This window comes from Ostrea edulis, chromosome 9 (assembly GCF_947568905.1).
Source record: "Ostrea edulis chromosome 9, xbOstEdul1.1, whole genome shotgun sequence".
NCBI lineage: Eukaryota > Metazoa > Mollusca > Bivalvia > Ostreida > Ostreidae > Ostrea > Ostrea edulis.
Window position 1 is genome coordinate 19,547,369 of NC_079172.1, and position 22,550 is coordinate 19,569,918.

General features: G+C 34.4%; 2 protein-coding genes across 2 annotated transcripts; both read right to left on the minus strand.

The window, feature by feature from the left end:
- Positions 1-124: 124 nt before the first annotated feature.
- Positions 125-5,507, minus strand: LOC125659680 (ADP-ribosylation factor 5-like). The gene is made up of 4 exons (XM_048891424.2): positions 5,111-5,507; positions 2,594-2,771; positions 2,190-2,374; positions 125-714 (listed from the first exon to the last, which is right to left on the minus strand). Exons 1-4 carry the CDS (start codon positions 5,372-5,374, stop codon positions 547-549), a joined length of 795 nt encoding a protein of 264 aa, XP_048747381.1. The 5' UTR covers positions 5,375-5,507; the 3' UTR covers positions 125-546.
- A 6,529-nt stretch (positions 5,508-12,036) lies between these two features.
- LOC125657542 (homeobox protein Nkx-2.5-like) lies at positions 12,037-22,470 on the minus strand. The gene is made up of 2 exons (XM_048888181.2): positions 22,005-22,470; positions 12,037-13,020 (listed from the first exon to the last, which is right to left on the minus strand). The coding sequence occupies exons 1-2, from the start codon at positions 22,468-22,470 to the stop codon at positions 12,497-12,499; spliced, it is 990 nt and encodes a 329-aa protein (XP_048744138.1). The 3' UTR covers positions 12,037-12,496.
- Between the last annotated feature and the right edge of the window lie 80 nt (positions 22,471-22,550).

The window sequence follows — 22,550 nt, forward strand, 5'->3', positions numbered from 1 at the left end:
GAACTACCAGGTGAAATGAGCGATATTCAATATGTAGGTTTTATTCTAATTCCCCATGTTATACCGAGAACTTGTATTATATGCCTTTGGATTCACAGCTGTCAAGAAAAGACAGCTACATATGTATGATTGTAAAACATCTATTTATTTCCTCAAGAGTTACAAACATTGAGAAATACCTAAGATACAATACAAAGAAAAAACTTACATTCTAAAACTATATATATATATATATATATATGTATGTAAACCATTACACCAAAATATCAAACATACATATATGTACTTTGCATAAAATCTACAGTCTCTAAAACATGAAATTTACTTCTTTTCTCTTTTTAAATTAAAATCAATATAATTACATAAATATTGCTATCGTTATGTATACTATTCCAGTGAAAACTTTTTAGCATCAGTAAATGACAAAATAGAATAATTGCTATCGTATATAATTCGCATTTTCCCTCAAGATATTCAAATGTAAATTCAAAAAAAAAAAAAAGATATAAAATTAAAAACAAAGATGCTATCAAAATAGTAATAAAACTATGAGGTTAAAGATATAAGAGTTTGATACGCCGTCCAGATTCCTTTTCTAGCGCCGCCAGCAGGTACTTCTGTTCCTACAACTGCATATTTCCGGCTGTTGTTAATGATAGAATCGGCCTTCATCTTCGTCAACAACTCTTTAGGTGGAAGAGCATTTTCTAGATCCTGAAAGTATGAGTTTACATCTAACAGAAATGACATAAGAAGTGCTATATACATTACATACATGCAAACTAGTGCCCAAAACCAGATGTGTCCTAGGATCCCACCCATGAATGCCAATATTCCCTATTTGCTCTTTTGATAATAAAATTTATAATATGCGCAATCGGAAGTCTTTTATTGCTTTTATTATATAAACACGATACAACAAAAAGATCCCCTGTTCTAAAATTGTATTGTATAAAGTTAACGTTAGCTTAAACGTACTTTATTGAGAAACTCAATAGGATCGGACAACAGGCATAGCTTATGTAAGCCCTCTCCCTTATACAAAAGTCTAGTACAATTATATGATTGATAACAGGATTATTCGAAGATGTGACAATATGGTAATGAGGTTTACATGAAGTTAATGTTGACCTGTAGATATCTAATCAACAGATCGCGGTAGCTCATTAGTACAGCGTTCGGTAAGTCGTGAGTTCGAGCCCCGCTCGTAACATGGCCGCGTCAAACCTAATACATGTACACAACCATGGGCAGTGATTGCTCCTTCGTCAAATGCTCGGCAATCACGGGTCTTTCGGATATGACCTTAAAAACGGAGGTTCCCGTGGGGATCCGGGTTAGAATAGGTCTTCAGTACTCCCTTGCTTGTCGTAAGAGGTGACTAAATGGAGCGGTCCTTCGGATGAGACCGCAAAAACCAAGACCCAGTGTCAAAGCAGGTGTGGCACGATAAAGATCCCTCCCTGCTCAAATGCCGTAAGCGCCGAGCATAGGCCTAAATTTTGCAGTCCTTCACCGGTCATGCATGGTGACGTCTCCATATGAACGAAAACTTTTAGAGTGGGACGTTAAACAACATATAACCAACCAACTAAAAACGGAGGTCCCGTGTCGCGGCAGGCAGTGGCACGTTAAAGAACCCTCACTGTTACAGCCCTGGGTGGAGTTTTACTGAAGGTCGTAAAAAGTTAGAAGTAGCCGTAAACGTAACTTGAGATATTGTGTGTATGTGTTTTTAAGAGTCGTAAATTTTGTCGTAGACAAAGATGTAAACGTAGGCTTCACGAATGATTTTACGGGTGTGGAAGCCCCTTTTTACGAAAGGCGTAAGTGGGCCCGTAAACGTACATGTAGCATTGATTGTAGGTTTTGACGTATCTGATGACTATAATTCTTTCATATATTTTTGACAAAAAGAGAAAAAAGGAAGGTACATTCAAAATGATTACAGTTGCTTTTCTTCAAAAACTGTAGGTACCCAAATCATTGCAATACTGGAATGAAATGCATTGTTTTCTTATTTTGGGGAAACAAACAAACAACCAACCTTATCAAAATCATATCTCGTGTATAGACGTGTAGGAGCGGATCTAAATTTGAATTAATTAGAGTGGTGTACTTGTTAATTTCATGGACCCGTTAGGTAGAGTGACTTGAGCTATTCTGACAGAAGTAATTTTCAGACTTACCTGTTTATTGGCCACGAACAAGATTGGGATACCATTGGTAACTTTCAGTTGAAGGAAATCACGAAGTAGGTCAGAACTCTCTTGTACCCGCGCCTCTGTTGCTGCTGAATCCGCCACCCAAATTATCACATGGATCCCCTTCACAAATTCTTTCCAATAATTCCTGCACAACTCTGATCCCCCAACTGAAAAAACAATTGATAAAAAATAAATAAATATGAGATTCTAAAATTTTGCGAAATTTTAAACTCAGGATATTTGAGAGAAAATATGTTGATATTATCATTCATGTAACTGTTTAGTTTTATATAAACAGAATATCTTATATGTTTTCTTATCAAAACACACCCATACATATCCGAAATTTCAATGCTATAAAAAATGACGAATGAAGAGAATTGTACCATCCCAGATGTCGAACATGGCTCTTCCCACAGTGACGGACTTGATGTTGAAGCCGACAGTGGGTCGTGGCATTCTGTTAATCCTGTTTCCCTTTCCCAGACACTCAACGAACGCGGTTTTCCCGCTCCCATCCAAACCGACCACAAGCACTCGTGTCCTAGGCTGATCCGGGGCCGTCTGTGATATAGACAACAGGTACATTAATTATTACAAGCTTCTTTTTTTTTGCAATATGCAATTTAAATGATTCATTCAATATGCACGCTATAAAACGTATTGAATTTGTAAATTTGGATATCTTAGTGCACATGTAACTTTTGCAAAAAGAAACGAAATGTGTTGTTTTCTATTGATATCCACCTATTCAGTTTGATTTGAATTCGCAGATATACACGTAATTACTAATTAGTATATTCATTTTCTGCGTTGATAAAACTTTTCATCGACAATATTGATTTTCGACAAGAGTTGTCCTTCTTTTGCCAAAAATCGTGTGCAGTGGTTATTTGGCAATTGCATCTTCTTCCTCTTTCTCTCCCTCTCTCTTTCATATACATGTATACAAAAGGTCACGACACTAACCTCAAAATTTCGACGCAACCCGTGGCGTCTTTATCAAGAGACATTTATTACATAAACAAAGGTCACACATATAAACATTCTAAAAAGACGCGTATTTCACAATGATACGCGCGTATATTGCAAAGTCTCTGTTCTGCAGCTGCAATATCAAACCAGAAAACATATCTAGAATTTTTTTATATACCTGTAATATTATGAACCATTCTGTGAAATTATAATAAACAAAATTTATATCGAGTCAATCTATCGCTTTTAAAGTGGGTCATCACAAAATGGTATAAAAATGTCAAGTAAAGTATTAAGAAGACTTCTAAAGTCCTTTCTAGACATGTGTGTATACTGTATGAAATATTTCTGTCATTTAAAACTGTAAAGTCAATTCGTATGAAACTGTATTAATCACATCTTTTTTGTTTTCACGTAAGATGTTGTGTAATAAACAGATTATATTTCGTTTTTGTGGTAATCCATCCGGTAAAATTTCGGAGAAACTCATGGATGTCATAGTATGAATTTTTCTAATTAAAATTCATAAGTTACTTCCTTGCTAATGTAATACATGTATATGGAAAGATTTTGATTGTAAAATTAAATAGATAACATGAAAAAGGCTGCATTGGAGATCTCTGCACCAGCTACCAATCCTCCAAATTACGCACCCCCCCCCCGTATAAATCAACCACAAAATCGTAACTGGCTGCTCTGGGTATTTTGTAGATCAACGAAAGTCGAAACAAGATGTGTTTGAGAAACACAAATGCCCCCGATAATGGCCAATTCCAAAGATGGCCAAGGTCACACGGACAAATATCTTGGTACCAGTAGAAAGATCTTGTCACAAGAAATGCTCATGTGCAATATGAAAGCTCCAATAGCTACCATTTAGAGGTTATGACCAATGTCATTTTTTTAAAAATTAGATCAAATGCCAATGTCAACAGGTTTAGTACCCACGGAAAGATCTTGTCACAAGGAATACTCATGTGAAATATCAAAGCTCTAGCACTTACTGTTCAAAAGTTATTAGTAAGGTTAAAGTTTCAGACAGGATGACAGAATGACAGAATTACGGAATTACAGAGTGACAGACAGGACAAATACAATATGCCCCGCCCCCCCCATCTTCGATCTCGGGGGCAAAAAAAACGCCATTTACAAAACACGGACAAGTCACGGACGCACGGATGCACGGAAATAGAAAAAATAGTACAAATCACGTCACATTGCACGGAAAATGTCCGTGACTGGTAGATTCTACTTACATATTCCCTACCTACATGCACACAAAAAAAAATTCAATGTATGTTCGAAGTCACAAATCAATAGCATATTCTATGTTTTAAAAAATGCACGGAAAATTTTATCATCCGTGCAAAATGAATCCGTGATTTGTACTATTTTTATCTATTTCCGTGCATCCGTGACTTGTCCGTGTTTTGTCAACCTCCATAAAAAAAAAAAAATATCTTAGTTGAATACATTTTTGTCAATCCAAACTTTCGGAATCTGACAGTTTCCGAAGTACATGCAATGCAGCTTTTTAGAGTATGCACCGAGTACGTTAATCCGAGATTCCTCTAACCCCCGATAAATATATTGTGAAAAGCGGGGGGTAAGATTCAGAGGAATCTCGGATTACGAGTACGTACGATTACAGGAACCGGCAATTTCGTCTGTAATGATATTATGGGTCTATACCTTGTGGGGAAGGTATGGTATAGATCCATAATACTGTCATTATCTAAGACAAAATTACCGGTTCCTGTGATCATGTGACCAGTACGATATCTATGAACAACAAAAATACATGCAAAATGTTTGGTCTGCCGTGTGTAAGCAATATATCATAAACTTCTTCAATTTGATAGCAAAATATAAATAAGATATAGATCTTTAAATGAACGACTCGCTTAAAATTCCACTGAGTGTCTTACTATGTTCTCAATGTTTTCAAAGTATTCGTCATAGTCTATGCTTTTCTCGCCTTCTCGGGGTTCTGACTGCTGAAACCACTTTATTATGCTGTAGATTCCATAAGCAACTGCTGACGTGACTATTCCTGAAATTATTAGAGAGCTTGGTCTTTTTTCCAAGATGTATCGAACCCATGATGGCTCCATTCTTCCTATCAGGTTATGTACATTGTTGACATTCAAGGTAAAAATCGAGTCAGAGCATTGTCTCGGTGTCTTGATCATTAAAGCGTTTGGGAGGTTGTGTGCAGACGTTCCGTCCTTACACAAGTCCGGCCCTAAGACGTTATGACCCAAATGATTTGGATATACAAACCAGACCGGTTACAATTCAGCTCATCAAAAATATGAATTTATTATACAGTAGTTTTTTTTTTATAATCAAATTATACATCGCTGTTTATGAATGCATGAGGGGAGTTATTTATATAGGGGTCGCAATACACCCCCCCCCCCGTTTTTTTTAAAGGAACATTTTTAACAGGGGCAAATCCAGCAATATTTGGGTCTTGGCACCCACTTTTGGAAGACGGAAAAAGTACAAATTTGGGTCGCAACCCCTCACCACCAATTTTGTTGTTGTTGGTATCATGGAATTACATGTATATCTGTATATTCTTCAACCACATAACAGACGATAAAAATTCTTTTCACTTTTGTAAATTTATATGTAATACAAATATTTTGGAAATCATAATGAAAACATTCCCCCGAGGTCTACCACGCGAAGCTCGGTATCATTCGATGGTGCTTGCACCATACGTCAACAATCAAGAACGTCGAGGCATATGGAACGACGAGGTCATTATGCTAAAATAATTGTAGCTCATTGTTATTAAATGCAACATCTTCAGATCAATTAAATCATTTAAAGCTTACTTAACAATAATATTGAACAATTGTTCTCTTTTTTAGGTATGCACTAATTCATTTGTTGAAAGCAACACAGTTCAATTTGAGAGAGAGAGAGAGAGAGAGAGAGAGAGAGAGAGAGAGAGAGAGAGAGAGAGAGAGAGAGATTCAGCGTAGATATTAGAGATTTCTTTTTAGATAAATGACTTAAAGAGCACTCTAATCAAAATGAATCAATCGAGGATACATTAAATATCAAATTATTCAGAAAGAGCTACAATTTATGAAAGAGTTAGTTGATATTTGATAAGTGCTATTCTGTTGTTTGTTTAAGATCGCGCTTTAAAACTTACAAACGAGTCGTATTAATTAAAGATACTTACAAATAAGTAGAATCAATATTAAAGATACTTACAAGTCGTAGTATTACAGTGAACTGTAAATAGACTCTCCAAATTGTTGCGGACTAAAATTAACTCATGGCACACTTTAATTGATTTAGAGATAATTAATGAGAACAACAGTTATATGAGTGCAGGTTCATCTGACATTCGCCTTCCGTTGAGGCGCACTCTACTTTAAATGTAGACATCTTCGGTTGTTAACGAGCTTTTTTCCATATGAACTTTCGTTTAATATTTCATACAAACAACGTCGTAACGTATGGATCTGTCACTGACGAAGTTGTTGAAACGGTTATGAGAAAGACAATTAAAAGGAAAGAAGGAAAGAAAGAAAAACCCAGCCCAAGCACAGTAATTGTGAATTAAGAACACGCACTAATATGATCTTAATACGACAGTATTACACGTACGTTCTACATATAACACTGGGAAGCTTCAGTTGAGGTACTTTCACTTAAAACCTTTGAGTTACACATAATTATGTACGTCACATGTTTGTGTGTATTTATGAATCAACGTTAGCCCCATTCATATGTTTATGAAATATTGTGTTTATCAACCTACAAAAATGGATTTTTGAATGCAATCTTTATTCATTTTGGTGATCAGTACAAACTGTGATAAGGAAAATAATGTATCGGCATGTGCATTTAGCATGCTTAATTTCTTAATTAAAAATTCATTAATTGCTTCCGTTGGAAAATTTTGACCCATCTATATTTGAAAACCAGACCTATTCTAAAGTATCATAAAAATAGAAGACGTGGGGAGCAAAAACGTCTGCATAGTTATATCAACGCTCACGAGCGCGCGTTTTCGGGTGTGCGTGCGTTTGTGTGTGAATATTGACAATGGGAAAGCTATATCATGCAGAAAATTTGCTTTCTATAAACCCCGTCCGCCAATCGGGTTTTCGTTATATTTAAAAATGACATTAACAAGAAAGACCCTTTGCAGACACACATCCTGAAGTTCATTGAGCATACTTTTGACACGGATGCGGTTTGAAGCCATCTCACACAATTTGTCCACCTCCAACTGGATTTCCTAACAACTACAGCAACACACGCTTGTTACGAATTCAAGTCCGCAATAAGAATTCGGTATACCCGAGCTATTAATGATATCATTTCCCGTCTGTTAACGCTATACAAATCTTTAATAATAAAAGAAAATGAGAAAAGGATCGACTGGTCTTCTTTTCACAGACATGGCGATATATAGCAGACGTTCGCCCAGGCATAGCGATATGCATTAATTAGTATTTTGGTATTCAGATGATTCCAAAGTTGCATATAAATTATTGGAGCAAGTTGTTGATAGAATTTGTTTTGTTTTTTGTTTAAGGACGCCCACTAATAGTCATGCATGCATACATGTACATGATGTAAATCCCATGTCCCATAATCCTTAGCACATCAATTATCATCATGAACCATAAAGTTCATAGATTAAAGCTTATGTATGTACACAGGTAACAATACTAATTATTTACTCTCTCTCTCTCTCTCTCTCTCTCTCTCTCTCTCTCTCTCTCTCTCTCTCTCTCTCTCTCTCTCTCTCTCTTTTTCCCTTCCATTTCAGTATCTACTTAGTATTTCTCTGTATCTTTAGTACTAACACTAGTTTTACCCCAATATGACGACTGCTGGTGTCAACCGTTGGCGATAGATCATGACTTTGTGTTGGGTCTTGTATACAACTGTGACACTGCGCAGGCCCAGAGAAGAACGGCACCGTTTACTGCCATCTAGACATCTGGCGCGGGCGTCTAGCGCAGACCGCGCCGCTTTACCGTCAAATCGTCTACCAGAAGCAAGAAATATTTACAAGTGTCCGACCTTTTCTTGTAGTGGGTTGTTAACAAATTATATCTTTCGTTCATTTATCGGAAAGAGTATAAATAAATGTGTTTGAGATCATATGTATTCATGTACATGTATATATGTGAAGTTTATTTTTTTTTTTCTAGTTTGCAAAAGTATGACGAATATAAAATTGAAAGCACGACCACTTCCTGGATGTTCTTTATAACAAACCAATTATAAGTGGATATTTATAATAAAAATAAGGGGGATTTTCTGTGTGTTTTTTAAGAGCTGGGTGCTTGAGTGGGTCTCTGTTTACCGTGTAAATCTTTAGAATGTGTTGAAAATCCCTTTCATACTAAGTGCACATTTACTGTGTTTAAAGTACTGACCGAGTGGGTGACAATGACCTCAAGATAAAACAATTAAGACAGCTTTATTGAATGGTAGATTTCTGCAAGAAATCCGACACCCATTCTTGTCAAAATGACAATTTAGAACATCTTAAACAGACACTTGTAATAAAATGCACCAGATAGTGCTGGCAGATACTTATGATATATGATGTATACTTATTTTCATTCAGGGAAAGTACTTGTGTATAAAGAAAAAACAAAAATAAACAGCGTCACCGGCTTTTAGAGTGTCCTTTTGGGAGCAAAGTCCATTCAAAAACTAGTCAAAATAAAAGTGCGGCGCGTCCTCTCAATTTCTCCATTTTATGCAACCACAAAATGTTATATAAGAGAGAGATTTGAAACTTTTTTTAAGAATGCAGCATATTATGTATTTAAATCATTATGCATTTCATTATATGAATTTATTATATTTACCGTTTTTAGATAGTCTCTTTTATTTAGAGAGAGGGATGGTAGAGAGAAAATCAAGAAACGAAATTTTGCCATTGTTTCCTGTTTTCATTTGAACATGTAAATAAAAGATGTCATATTAATATTCCCTGTGTGTTTCCTTGGAAATAGTTTAGAATGTTTAACAAAAAATGTTTTCATTTTCATTACAGGCAAGTTTTGCAGTATATGGTCTGAGTTTCAAAGAATGAAAATGAAAATGTTTTATTCATGTTTTGATATCTACATTGCCAATGATTTGCCTTGGACATGATACCAATGGCAATGATAGCCATTTCTTCATTAATGCAATGTAGTTGTCTATTTTAACGGCTAGGAATTCCAATAAAAATGAAAGTAAAATGTAAATATAAAAATTAAACTAATTTTTGAAAATACTAGTACTATAGCCCTTCATGAAGCATGCTGACGTGAAGCGTAGCAGATCATGCCCTCATGTATTTTCAAAAATTATTTCATAATTGAACACGTGTTTTATTTGTGGTGTTTATTGACACCACGGGTAGGTCATGTGTAGTCATATTTGATGTACTATGATAATTCCATATGTTATTTATCATTGTAAAAATACAGAACAGATAAGTAAGTTATATGCATTAATAAACTGCACTCTTGAGAGCGCTCTGTACGTTACTACGGTCGTGTTCATTCAATGTATTAATTTTATAATAAATCATGCATACATGTGTTTTAGTGATACGAATAAGAATAATAATAAGAAATTTCACCATAACGTAGTCTCATATATATATATATATATATATATATATATATATATACATAAACTCTAAACACTTTCTAAAAATAGAAATAAAGTGTTTAGAGTTTTTTGTTTTGTTTTATTTTACTCCGATATTAATATATATATATATATATATATATATATATATATATATATATATATATATATATTGGATCAGCTCTCTGGACGAATAAGACATGTCCTAATGTCCTATTCTCTTCGCTTTTAACATTGAATGGCAAGCCTAAAGACCAAAACCATGGACTTTAGAGTAGTTGCAGTGCTAAGTGTATTTACATATAGTTTATATTGTTTTGTTATCATTTTCTGTTAATGTTGCCTACATTATGTAATTCATTCGTTTAACAAGTCCTACCGAGAATCTGGTTGTTCGTGTAGTTGGTCATTTTAGTGCTTTGAATATTTTTTTGTATTTGACCTTGTATCCACGTTGTGGATCCGATCCGGTGTTGTTGGAACGTAATTAGTGCCTTTTGTGTATATATATTCAATAAATTCTTTTTTCTTGGTATCGGGGTAGAATAAATATAAATATTAAACATTATTCTTATAAATTATCAATAAGCTATTGTTTTCGTTATGTTTAATATTATAACTGTAAATTAGTAATTTCTGAAATCAACCAACCGTGCCATGAAACATTTTTGAAATTCTGTAGCACGTAGGACACTTTCAGTTTCATAATTTTAAACCAACAATGCAGTTTCCTCTCCCGTCTGTTTTCGAAACCGAAAGCCCGACTCGTATCCGCCTTCCGAAAAAAAACTTCATGGATCAATTTTTAACAAATCGGGAGAGATGGGGGATCACGTGTTTGATGTCGTCATTGACTGGGTTTATCTAAATATTTGATTCTTATTTCAGCGACGTCATGTCAATATTTTGAAGAAGCTAAATTTCTTAAAAGACTGAGTGAGTTGTAACGTATGCGTGTCTCTACCACTGGTTGACACGCCATTCATCTGCAGAGAATGTTAACGTGGGAGTCATGGCTGATCGAGGTCCCGCAAATTTCCGCCCTATCCAAACGACGGGAATATTTACAATATGACGTATCCGGTCCCCGGAGAGTCATATCCTAATGACTCGTAACAAAGACTCCAGAGCTGAGCCAGTTTTCTCAAAATTCGGTGACCTTTCATAATGTTTCTTGCTACTAATAAACAGTTCTGATTTTCTAACCAAACACTCTCGTAAGTGTGATGGGTCAACCCACGTGATGACAGACCATTTTGTATTGTCTGATTTTCGGGTATTGCGCATCGGAAAGACTTCATGCAAAGTTAGATGAACGTCGAGTGGGATGAATTCACCGACATTCCCAGTGTGGACGTCCATTTAGTTTCAGGACTAACTCATCAAACAAAAGCACATTGTCTAGTCCATGATGAAATGCATGTTCTCACATGAAGAAAATTATTTTAAGAACAAAACGCGCATTGCGACCCTGGATTTACAGTAAGCATCCTTATTTGTATTAGGGCACGTCAAACTGAAAGGCTGGTCTATTTTGGAAGGACACAATACGGGGTTGTTTCTTTAACAATGACCCTTTAATCCCTTAGAGGAGCACTCGAACTGAAGATCGCATCTTCTTGTCTGAAGTAATTTTGTCAACGAAATAAAACCATATACAACCAAACTTGATTGCTTTCTAATTGATTGAAGTGTATGTATCTTAAGAAGCAATCTAGAAGCAAGACTTTCTAAGTATATGTAATACAAGGTCATATATAGATGTCGTTAGAACTATATAAAGTTACTCCACCCTACACTTTTTATTTATATAATGTGTTGATGTATTCCCATGAGAAAAATGTGGTCGGCTACTTATTCATGATATATATACGTGAAGAACGTCACTATGTGTACACAACTATTGACCTCAAATTAATGTAAAATGAAAGCTACTTTTATGAACAATGCTTTCATTTTTCAGAATATAAATCCGTGCATATTTGATGATTCAAAATAGGCTGGAAAACACTGGTTTTTTCCTTCTCCTTCAAATATTAATAGTGCAAGATATGTATCCTTTTCCAAGTGCAAAAAATATTTCAAAACAGCACTGATTGTATAATTGCACTAGTGATAAATCATTTTGCCATGGGACTAGAATGAAAACAAACGAACATCCCAAAAAACCCAACAAAACAAACTTTGGAGCTTCAGAGAAATGACGTAAAACGTATTATTCATAAAATTTTACTTTTTTTCATCATTTGTACAAATTAAAACAATTTCATTTATTTTAAAAAATATGACATCAAAATATTAACGTATAAAACTGTAAAATATGAAAAAAAAATTGTTAACAATATTCGTATGAATATAAATGACTCGAAGTCTGTCAATTCAAAACTTAAAAGGAATATCTAAGAATTAAATTGCAGTTGATGCAGTTTTCAACCAATCCTCAGCACTTTTCTTCCACGCAGACACACACGTACAATTTATGCTCATGACATACGCCAAATTTTTATTCTCCAAGTTGAGAATTCTTTTGATACATAATCATATAAACGTTGAACGAAATGAATTGACCTGCCATGAAACACAACTCCTTTTTCACGTAATTCATATTCAAAATACAACTCTTATTTACAAAATAACATATATTTACAACAAAATAAGATCGAGTATAAGATATATCACCAAGACCGTATTCCTTGGGCAATCTGTGAATTAGCATATGGATTCTGCTGCATGGGATTGATAGGGACTGCGGATGAGACATGAGTGTTCAGTGGTGAGGGGTAATAGGGATTGCTGTAAGATGCGGAATACGGAGCCCCGGGAACGTTCTGTGGCAAACATGGGCGACCGTCACGGACTAACATTTGAACTGCTACACGCCTGGGAGGGATGGAGGACAACTCCAGGCTCTTATCTTGTCTTTGACGTTTACATTTGTATCTTCGGTTCTGGAACCAGATTTTGACCTGTGTAGAAGTCAGTTTGAGTAAATTTGCTAGTTGTTCTCTTTCGGGTGCGGATAAATATCGCTGCTGTTTGAATCTTCTTTCTAATTCGAAAACTTGCGCCTGAGAAAATAGCACCCGGGGTTTTCGCCGTGTGCGCTGTTTCATTAAGTTACATTCTCCTGATTTTTCTGGATTTTTGTCGTTGTCATTTTCATCCAATGGGGAAGGAGCTTGGTTGCAGTTTCCATTGTCTAAAAATAAAAATATAATTTTATTGAACAAATTTGGTTTACTGATCTTGATATACAGCTTTGACGCAGGAGTATAGAATGATCACAAAATCTCAGACTGCTGCAAATTATAGAATGATCACAAAATCTCAGATTACTGTAAATTAAAGAATGATCACAAAATCTCAGACTGTTGTAAATTAAAGAATGATCACAAAATCTCAGACTGTTGTAAATTAAAGAATGATCACAAAATCTCAGACTGTTGTAAATTATAGAATGATCACAAAATCTCAGACTGCTGTAAATGATAGAATGATCACAAAATCTCAGACTGTTGTAAAGTATGTTTTTTTTTATTGCTTCAAGTTTGACAATCTCTGCTACTAGAATTTAGAATATATAAAATGCTAGATATTGTACATCGCCAAATGTCATCAAGTTTTGCGAACTTATATCAAATACTAAAATAACTTTACAACATTCAAAAATCTATATATGTTTATTTTAAAAATATATGATATAGTCGAATAGTCTGTTCTCCATGTCTTCCATGTCTCTTTCCATTATAACATACTTTGTATATATTGTAAATTTAAGTCTACATATTATCTCTTATATAACCTCTGACAAGTGTATAGTTGTAATGATATATATGTTCCTCATGTACCGTTATATGGTGTGAGTGAATAAACTGAACTTGAACTTTTCAGCGGAGGATTAATTAAGACCAAGACCCTGGTATGCGAGAATTCACGTGATGTTCGTATATCACATCACTTCATATAATACCAGCGAAATAAATAAACCACATAAAATTAGATATTGTTTAGCATAAACAGTTTTAGATAATTTAAACACGTAGCTGCCATCGTTTTGTTTTGTGGGGAATCATGTGTAGCCCCGCCCATAAAACAATGGCTGTTCTTCATCAGATGTGTCATTGTGACGAAGATGTTCTACATCGCAACTGTTATATCATCATGAAAGAGACATTGTATAAGTCATATAAACATCAAAGGATAAGAATTAATCCCCTGTAACTACACAAATGACTCATGGAGCAGAACTTAACTAAACCCTCTTGAGAAACGGGGACCAGCAATTAAAAATGCGAAAAGCAAAATCAAAGTTCGGTGTAGACAGGAAATCCATTTAACTCGAGCTAGGGACTACAGAAGTCTAATTCTATAATTATTATTATGAGTTTTCAAGGAGCTTACTTAGATTACATGACATCCATTGTATATATTCTATAAGACTAGTCCATCTCTCATTTGTCTAAGAAAAACCAGTGCGCGTCTTCATGTACTAACATCAAAAGTTCAAATTCCTTCTGTTAATGTCACCGAAGAAAAATGAATAGCACTCATCTCCTCGTTATGAAAGATATAACTCATCAACTATTTCTCTTTTTTGTAAATTAAAAAATAAGACCAGTTGTTTTCTTTAATGGATACCATTTGTTTAATGGTTCTGTCGTTCCTCCGACTGAAGCACTTTACACGTTAGACGTGTGTTTGGAGCTTTTCGTTTTTGTTTTTGATTGACGCGCGCATCTTTCCCACCCCAGCATTTCTCCCGTCGTCTCTAACAGCTCACAAACAATAATTATTAAGAAGTTATGCTTTAAAATAGAGACCATCATTGGAAGATTTACACCCGATACTTGAGGAAAATCTTCAGTTGCAAGCAGGGGGCGGAAGCGCGCATACAAACGTTACAACAGTTGTGGAAATTGCTCCGCGGCAAGCCTGTCGAGAGTTTGTTCCTTTACGTATAATTTTTCAATAACTTTCTGTAAAGAAGCAGTTATCCCATTCTAGAGGCCAGTCATTACCTAACAGTTGCATCCTACACCAGCAATTAATATTTGGTTATTATTAGCATTAAGAACACGTGCCCGAAAGAAAAAAATCAACCCTCCACATACGCTAGCTTCTTGTGGGAAGACTAAGCGCTCAGAAGCATGCTCCGTATTTCCGAGTAATTAATATTAACAGTTTGTCAAGTTTTAAAATGTCAGGAAACAGAAAATGGTAAATGAAAAATGATAAAATCGCTTTCACTGTCTGTTTGCCAAAAAGTCCTTTTGCGCATATTTCGAATATTTTTACGTGGAAACTGCCACCCTTGCGAGAGCGTTGAAACAAATTAAAAGCATTGTATAAAAAAGATGGGGTTGTTCATTTCTGGAAATTAAGGATGAAATTAAACTTTGAAGAAATATTAAGACATACGAAAGCTCAACTAGAACCTTTTTTTTTTTTTTTTACGGTAAATTTAATCAAATTAAACACGTTTTCTCCAAGATATAATTTTCGTAATTATTTCTGAAGATTTTTGTTCTTTTCCCTGGTTGTTTATTTCTTATTTATAACATCACTTCTTATTATCCTGATAATGTCAGCCGTTGGTATGTAATTATCTAACATCAAAATAATTTTGAATCCCCGGAAAAAGAAAAGATTAATGTTGAAAACTCATCCACAAATAAAATTTTTAATACAGTGAAATTTATTGTATTTGTCATTTGTAATGCATAACCACAAGAGAATTAACGTCTTCTGTGGTTACTTATTGCTAAACACGATTTTTTTTTTTTATCAGAAGCTGGGAAATGCCACATCCGAATTAAAGGAACTAGGCTAATCAGTGTTATTTGGGATACATGTATATAGAATTTCTTGAAGTAAATCAATTGAAAATGTAATATCAAAGAGTTGAGTGTGCACATGTAAATACTGTAATAATTTGTAAATACTGTAATAATTTGTAAATACTGTAATAATTTGATTTTTTCAGTGTGTACATGTAAATACTGTAATAATTTGATTTTTTCAGCTCTACAGTTGCAATAGACACGAGGAAATTGCCATCATATTGCATAGTTTGATTTTCCCTGCTTTCTAGTAGAAGTTGATACGAGGAAGTTGCTATTACCATGCGCATATTATGTCTAGTGTGATGTACTGATTAGTTAACCCGTCCTTTGTTTTTGACTTCATCTAGCGTAAGAGTTAATTAGATCAGTAATTTCAGTAATTCAGTATGTGTCCGGACTCTGGTTCCGAAGAGAAGTTTTTTTTTATTGCCCGATATTACACTGATAATATTAATATGTGGATCTATGTTTTGTTTCTTCTCAACTTTAGTAGTTTAGTATTAGAGGTAGTTTGCATGTTTACACTGCATTTTATTTGTTTAGTTTACATTCATGTTGTCCCGAAGAAGGGACGGGTCGTCCCGAAAAGACAAATTCATATTGTTTGTGTCGTTGTTCATTTTTATTCTTTAATCATTTGACCTCGTATCCGGCACAATATATATATATATATATATATAATAGATATACATATATGAGGTCCCTTTCACCATTCATAATTGGACGGTATGATTGAAACGTAAAGTCCGTTGGCGTCTTCTTTCCATTTTCTATATACATCGGTAAACTCTCGATCCCTGTTTTGTTTGATTTTCCATTTATTTGTTTATTATCCACTAAACAAGCATGTGAAATATATCATCAGCAATTTTTTTTATCGTGACGAAAATTATACTAAAGTAAAGCGATGATTTGTAAATAAATACTATGTGGCTGCAGTACACATCCCGAATATCTCAAACTGTACATCTCTCAACTGGAGGCTTGAAGTGCCGCTGATATTGTGTTTGATAAAGCAATCTCAGAACAATTTGAATAGACGATAATTTGTCAAATCTTTATAAATATATTCTAACTTTCTATGTTGTAAGATATGATGACGATATACATCTCCCTAAATTCCGTTATTTAAGGAATTAATATTTAATTTGTTTATTGTTTGTTTGAATTATAGGGACATGGAGACAAAGGAAGTATCGGAAGAGGCCTGTATAGACTATGCCTGCTGTCCAATCCCATCAATTTATTGAATACATATTGTTTACATTAAAGGAAGTATACAATATCTTACATATCTCAACATGCACCCCATTTACCATTATATAATTCACTTCGACATTCAAATCCTATAAATATCTCCAACTTTAACTTCATTTCCTTATATATATATATATATATATATATATATATATATATATATATATAAGTAAAATAATATTAAATAAAATCTGACAACATGTTGATTTAATTTAATTTTTTACTTCTTGATTACCGGACACTGAGCCATTTTTTCACATTTGGAGATCTCTCGATCTCTCTCGATCTCTCTCTCTCATCCAAATAGAAAGAGTTGATATCACAAATATGTAAATCCGTGAAATAATCCAATATCTGTATAGACTGAAGAAGACCGGTAAAACGGTCGAAATATTTCAAGAAAGTGTTTAGATTTTTAAATAAAAATTACTCCGAAAAAAAGAGACTTCTTATATATATATATATATATATATATATATATATATATATATATATATATAAAGGTCCGCAGTTGTATCGATGAATAATGACGTGTTTATCACTGACCAAACATTGGTAAATCTAAATTCTTGTATTATATGTAACACTAGATAGATAAATAAATAGATAGATGGATTGATGGATAGATAGATAGATAGATGGATGGATTAATGGATAAATAGATGAATAGATAGATAGATAGATAGATGCATAGATAGGTAGATAAATAGATAGACAAATGGATATATAACATTGTACATTGTATATATATATATAGATAGGTAGTACTATAGCATATGTTACCATATTAAATATATATAAAGCACTTAAAATGACCAATGATACGAACAATCTGAAACTGTCAAATTTTCGGGATGACCTGTCCCTTAAAATTCAGTGATCACTCTCATAAATCTTACCGAAAATACGAAATTAAATTAAGGGCAAACACGGGTCCCTGGACATACCAGGGGTGGGACTAAGGGTGTCTAAGAGGAGTAAGCATTTCCTGAGCTCTGATCGATTGAAATCTTTTATTGCATTATCATTACCATTATTTTGGTTTGAGTGATTGAAAGAGTTGAATAAAAAATTCAAGACGATACCAAGAACATGTCTGGGATCGTATATCATGAATAAGTAGCTGTTGTCGTTCTTTTTATCTATGTTTTGTTTTGTTGGTTTGAAAACTGATTAAAATGTATAGAAGTTGAAGGTATTTTGTAAACACTGAGGTGTATATTTAATTTATATTTATGATAAGCAATTGCTGTGACATATGTTTTTAGAGAAGATCATGTAAATACAAACTTTAAAATATCGGAACGAACAATGCATATAGATTTCACTCCCTTCCCACCCTATAAAGGAACTGCATGCCAGGTGCGAGGAATTAAAATGACAAGAAAACCTTCCACAGTCTAGTGAGACTAAGGGGGGGACATGTAAGTAGTCCAACCACAGATTATAATTGTGTCAACGATTGTTTTTCCTGTGTGCATATTTGCACAACAGATTTACGCAGAATATTGAAATACTGGTTTTGAGATAAATTGGGTACGCGGGATTATATTTTACAGATTCGTGATAATTTCTCTGTCTACATCCTGCTGCCGGGCGGATGTCTCCCCGATCACTCGCCCGGTGTTTCCTCGTTGGGACATACAACCGTTGTTGATCTGGGGCATTGTTACAATTGTTACACTGATTTTAGTGTAAGGAGTGAATACAGTAGGAAAGACTGCTATTGTATTGATATAAAATTTATATTGTTTTGCCACTATTTTGATGCAGACAAAGGCATTTTAATTGGTATTAGTTGAGTATTCAAAACGATAATGTTACTTTCACTTGGATTTGACTATAAGGCTGTAATTTTGAAATTAACTTCATAGGCTGGTTTTTTCTCTCTCTCTCGATTCACATTTGAAATGGATGTATAAGCACAACCTCACCACCTTCGACAGTATCAATATCCTGTTCATAGGTTTCAGGTGCGATGAATTGATCAATATATATAAACTAATGCATAATGCTCTCTAATGTTCCATCTGTTATAATTTTATTAAATATCATAAATCGTTCCTCGATCGAGCTCCTCTTTCACCTTATTTCTAGTCTATATAACGTTTAATCGGGTGCATCGCGATAATTTTCTAACTAAACTATCATAAACGTTAATTGATTTGTTAAGTTTTACGTAAAAGTCCGTGAAATACCCTGAATATTTCTATCTAGCGTGGCGTTCGGCCACACAACGGAGTGCAACATCACAAGAGTATTTAATGTCCAATAAATATGGCGATCTACAGATCTTGTTCTGCATTTTTGAGCTTGACGACCAAGCGTAAACGTTATGAGATTAAATAGTGAGATCGCGGAGGTATCATTTCTCTCCTATCCCCCGTTTAACATAACATGAACTCCATGACCTCCAGTTTTCTTAAACACAGATGATCGCAGGAATTCTGTATGTCGATGATAGTGTAATACAATGTATAAAATTAAATGAAAAAAATCTGCCACGAGCTTGATTTATTTACAGAGGGAGGCAGCATTTAGATTTAAAAAAATAACGATTCTATATTGCAATTTCTGGATATATATATATATATATATATATATATATATATATATATATATACAGGCTAACATTGTCTCAAGGAATTTTCTTCTGTGTAATGAAAATGTTCCATAATTTGGAGATAAAACATATTTCTCTTTTTCTCTCTGAAATTGAATTTTTATATCAATCGAAAAATCTTGAATGAATATTCAAATATTATCTCTAATTTAATGATATATTTTGATTCCAATACGGATTAAAAATAAAAAGGATCATTACGGGCCGGTTGGGGTCCAAGGCTTTCGAGATTTCACGTCTTTGAAGTATTTTTGCCGCCGTATCTGATTGCCCAAAGTTCCACAACGTAATTAGAAAAATGTATCGTAAATAGTGGGTTATGTTGAATGATAAGATCATAAAATTAACCAAGAAAATAAAGACCCAATCGAAGGAACGGGCCGGGGCCTCGCGCACACAAGATCCGAGCATGTCCGCAGGTTTTTACGGCTCCAGCTGATAAATGTAGTCACATTCTAATTTAGAAAATGTTTTAATAAAAATTAGTTTCTTTCAAAATTTGATTTTATCTGGGTACACAGAAATATATAATAAAGAAAATACAGAAAAAATATTAATGTTTTAGGATTGCGTAAGAAGCGGACAGAATATTCTATCCAAACTCCGAAAATACCACAGATCAAGGAAATGCATGCACAAGTCAGCACATTTTTTTTCCTTACGAATAAAATGGTACAGGAAACTAAAACATCTGCAATCTTACCATCTAAACAAGGAAATATTTCATTCTTGGTAAACGGCCTTCAGATTGCTGTATATGTAACATGTAACCTTTTGCTCCAAAGAAAATACTGGTTAAAAACTTTATCAATCTCTCACCATAAATACCAGTGCTTGAGAAACTAAGAAGTCGAACGGAAAATTAAAAACCATTAACTAAAAGAGACATCTGACAAAAAATCACATGACACATATATTTTCAGTTATTAATGATCAAATCTGTGCTGCAACACAAGCACTTGATAGAAATACATAATCATTAGCCCTAATCATCCTGGCCGGCTTCCGTTTTTTGCGGAAACCATAAGCTAAAAATTAATGAATCCAAATTAAAAGTTTTAAACTCGTTTAACGTTGCACTCGGTATATATCGAAACTAGCTGTTTATATGGGAACCATTCTCCACACATATACCACCAATCTGCGAACTATGTCCACCCAACTGCCCCAAGACTTGATAATCAGTCTTCTTTGAACTTTTGAATTATGACAGGAATAATGTTTGTGCATCCGACCGCGCGCTCGGGCCCCTACGGTGTTGGGGATGAAATTTGTAGAGACCGGTGTGATAAAACCATTTTTCTGTCGTATATCTTCCCCATCAAACCCAGTTCGACATGTGTATGTACATATGTATTCAATATCGTTCCTTCTGATATCGCCCTAATATTAACTTTCTCAGGAAAATATTTCGCACCATGTACGCGGTTTTCTTCTTCTTCTTCTCTCTCTCTCTTTGCATTGTAATTTGTTTACAGATAACATGAGAGATAATTATGGTGTAAATATTATCAACCATGATTATGTAATTTTTGTGAATATTATATATGTCTGTGTGTTGTTAAATAATTTGACATTCGGTTTTTTTCCCTTGATGATAGACGATAGTAAAAAAAAAGTGCAATCTTGAAATAATATTCACTAAATCATAAATGAAAATATTAAAATCAAATAGCATTAAATAGTATTAAGAACGATGTTTCCACTACTTTGGTCGACATATTTCAAGAAATCTTGAAACTGTTTTCACATTTGATTAATGTTGCATGATAATGTGATTGACATAAAAGAAAAACTATCCTCTCAAAAGGGTGATGTTGATAACAACGGCTAAATAAATCATGATGTAACATCATTTCAAGTCAATCCTAAAAACATTAAATAAACAATTTTTTTTTAAATTTATTTAATTGATTATGAAATGCATTCTATTTTAATTTTTCAGTGTGATGTTTTCTTTTTTTTATCGTCGAAGTAGTTTATCTTACCGTTGAAAAATTTCAAGTAAATTAATGGGTGTTTATTTAATAAATATGTCATATCATACAACAGAATCTGAAGTATGGGTGAAACAGAATTCGTGAAAGAGTTACCAAGTGTGGCTGTTGAAGCAATGACGAAGACACTTTAGCACATTCAGATGATGGATTGCAAAAATGGGGATTGAATTTCAAATCAAGTCTCAAGATTACAAGAGATTGGAATGGGCCTCACCTTTAGAGATGATAAGATTTATGCAACACCTATCACCACACATCGAAAGTATGCTTAAGCCCCAAATAACTTTAAGTGGGCCTCTTCATAGCTACCTATATTGATGATACAAATCGCGATTTCTAAAGACAGAAGGAGATTTCGAAGTACCCCTTGTGGTACAAGAGTCTCTTGATCAAACTCAACAAGTCCAGACATTTTAAAAACACTGCCACCACTACAAACGAGCTTACTTTCAATACATACGTTTGTCAAGATTTTCCATGATTTCACTGCTCTCGCTTTTGGGAGTGATGGAAGAACCGTTTTCTGTGGACAGTGATGATGATCCGGGGGACATCAGATCCGGTGAGGACTGAGAGGTCCGGAGATCTCCAGGAATATGAGAGTCTGGATCCGCTTTGATGGAACTTTCGCCTGGTTGGACAGGTAACGACATACTATTGGAACCGGAGGAAGACAAATTTGTCAGTGTGTATCCCTGCTGACTGTGGATTTGTGAAGTCAAAGTTGGAGAAGGCGATTTTCCGTACATACAGGCCTGATTATTTGTGTACATGTGAAGCTGATCCGTCATTCGGCTGTTATCCATTTGCAGCCCATACCCGTTATAATAGTCTAAGCCGCAGTGCATAGTCTGATGATCAGTGGGCCACCCAGCCGGGCCCGTGGCACCTAACAAATTCATTACGGAATGGTTGGAATATTGCATAGTCACCTTGTCCACACAACCAAAAATCCACTCAAGAATGCTACACTCTTGTCAAAACGCTTTCAGATTGTGGAGAGCCT

Excerpts from the sequence above, each read along its gene's own strand:
- LOC125659680 (XM_048891424.2), bottom strand. The coding sequence starts at position 5,374 with ATGATCAAGACACCGAGACAATGCTCTGACTCGATTTTTACCTTGAAT. Across the intron at positions 2,772-5,110 it reads TTGAAAACATTGAGAACATA|ACGGCCCCGGATCAGCCTAG; the intron begins GTAAGACACTCA and ends TCTATATCACAG. Across the intron at positions 2,375-2,593 it reads CATGTTCGACATCTGGGATG|TTGGGGGATCAGAGTTGTGC; the intron begins GTACAATTCTCT and ends TTGTTTTTTCAG.
- LOC125657542 (XM_048888181.2), bottom strand. The coding sequence starts at position 22,470 with ATGCAATATTCCAACCATTCCGTAATGAATTTGTTAGGTGCCACGGGC. Across the intron at positions 13,021-22,004 it reads CATGGAAAATCTTGACAAAC|ACAATGGAAACTGCAACCAA; the intron begins GTATGTATTGAA and ends TTTTATTTTTAG.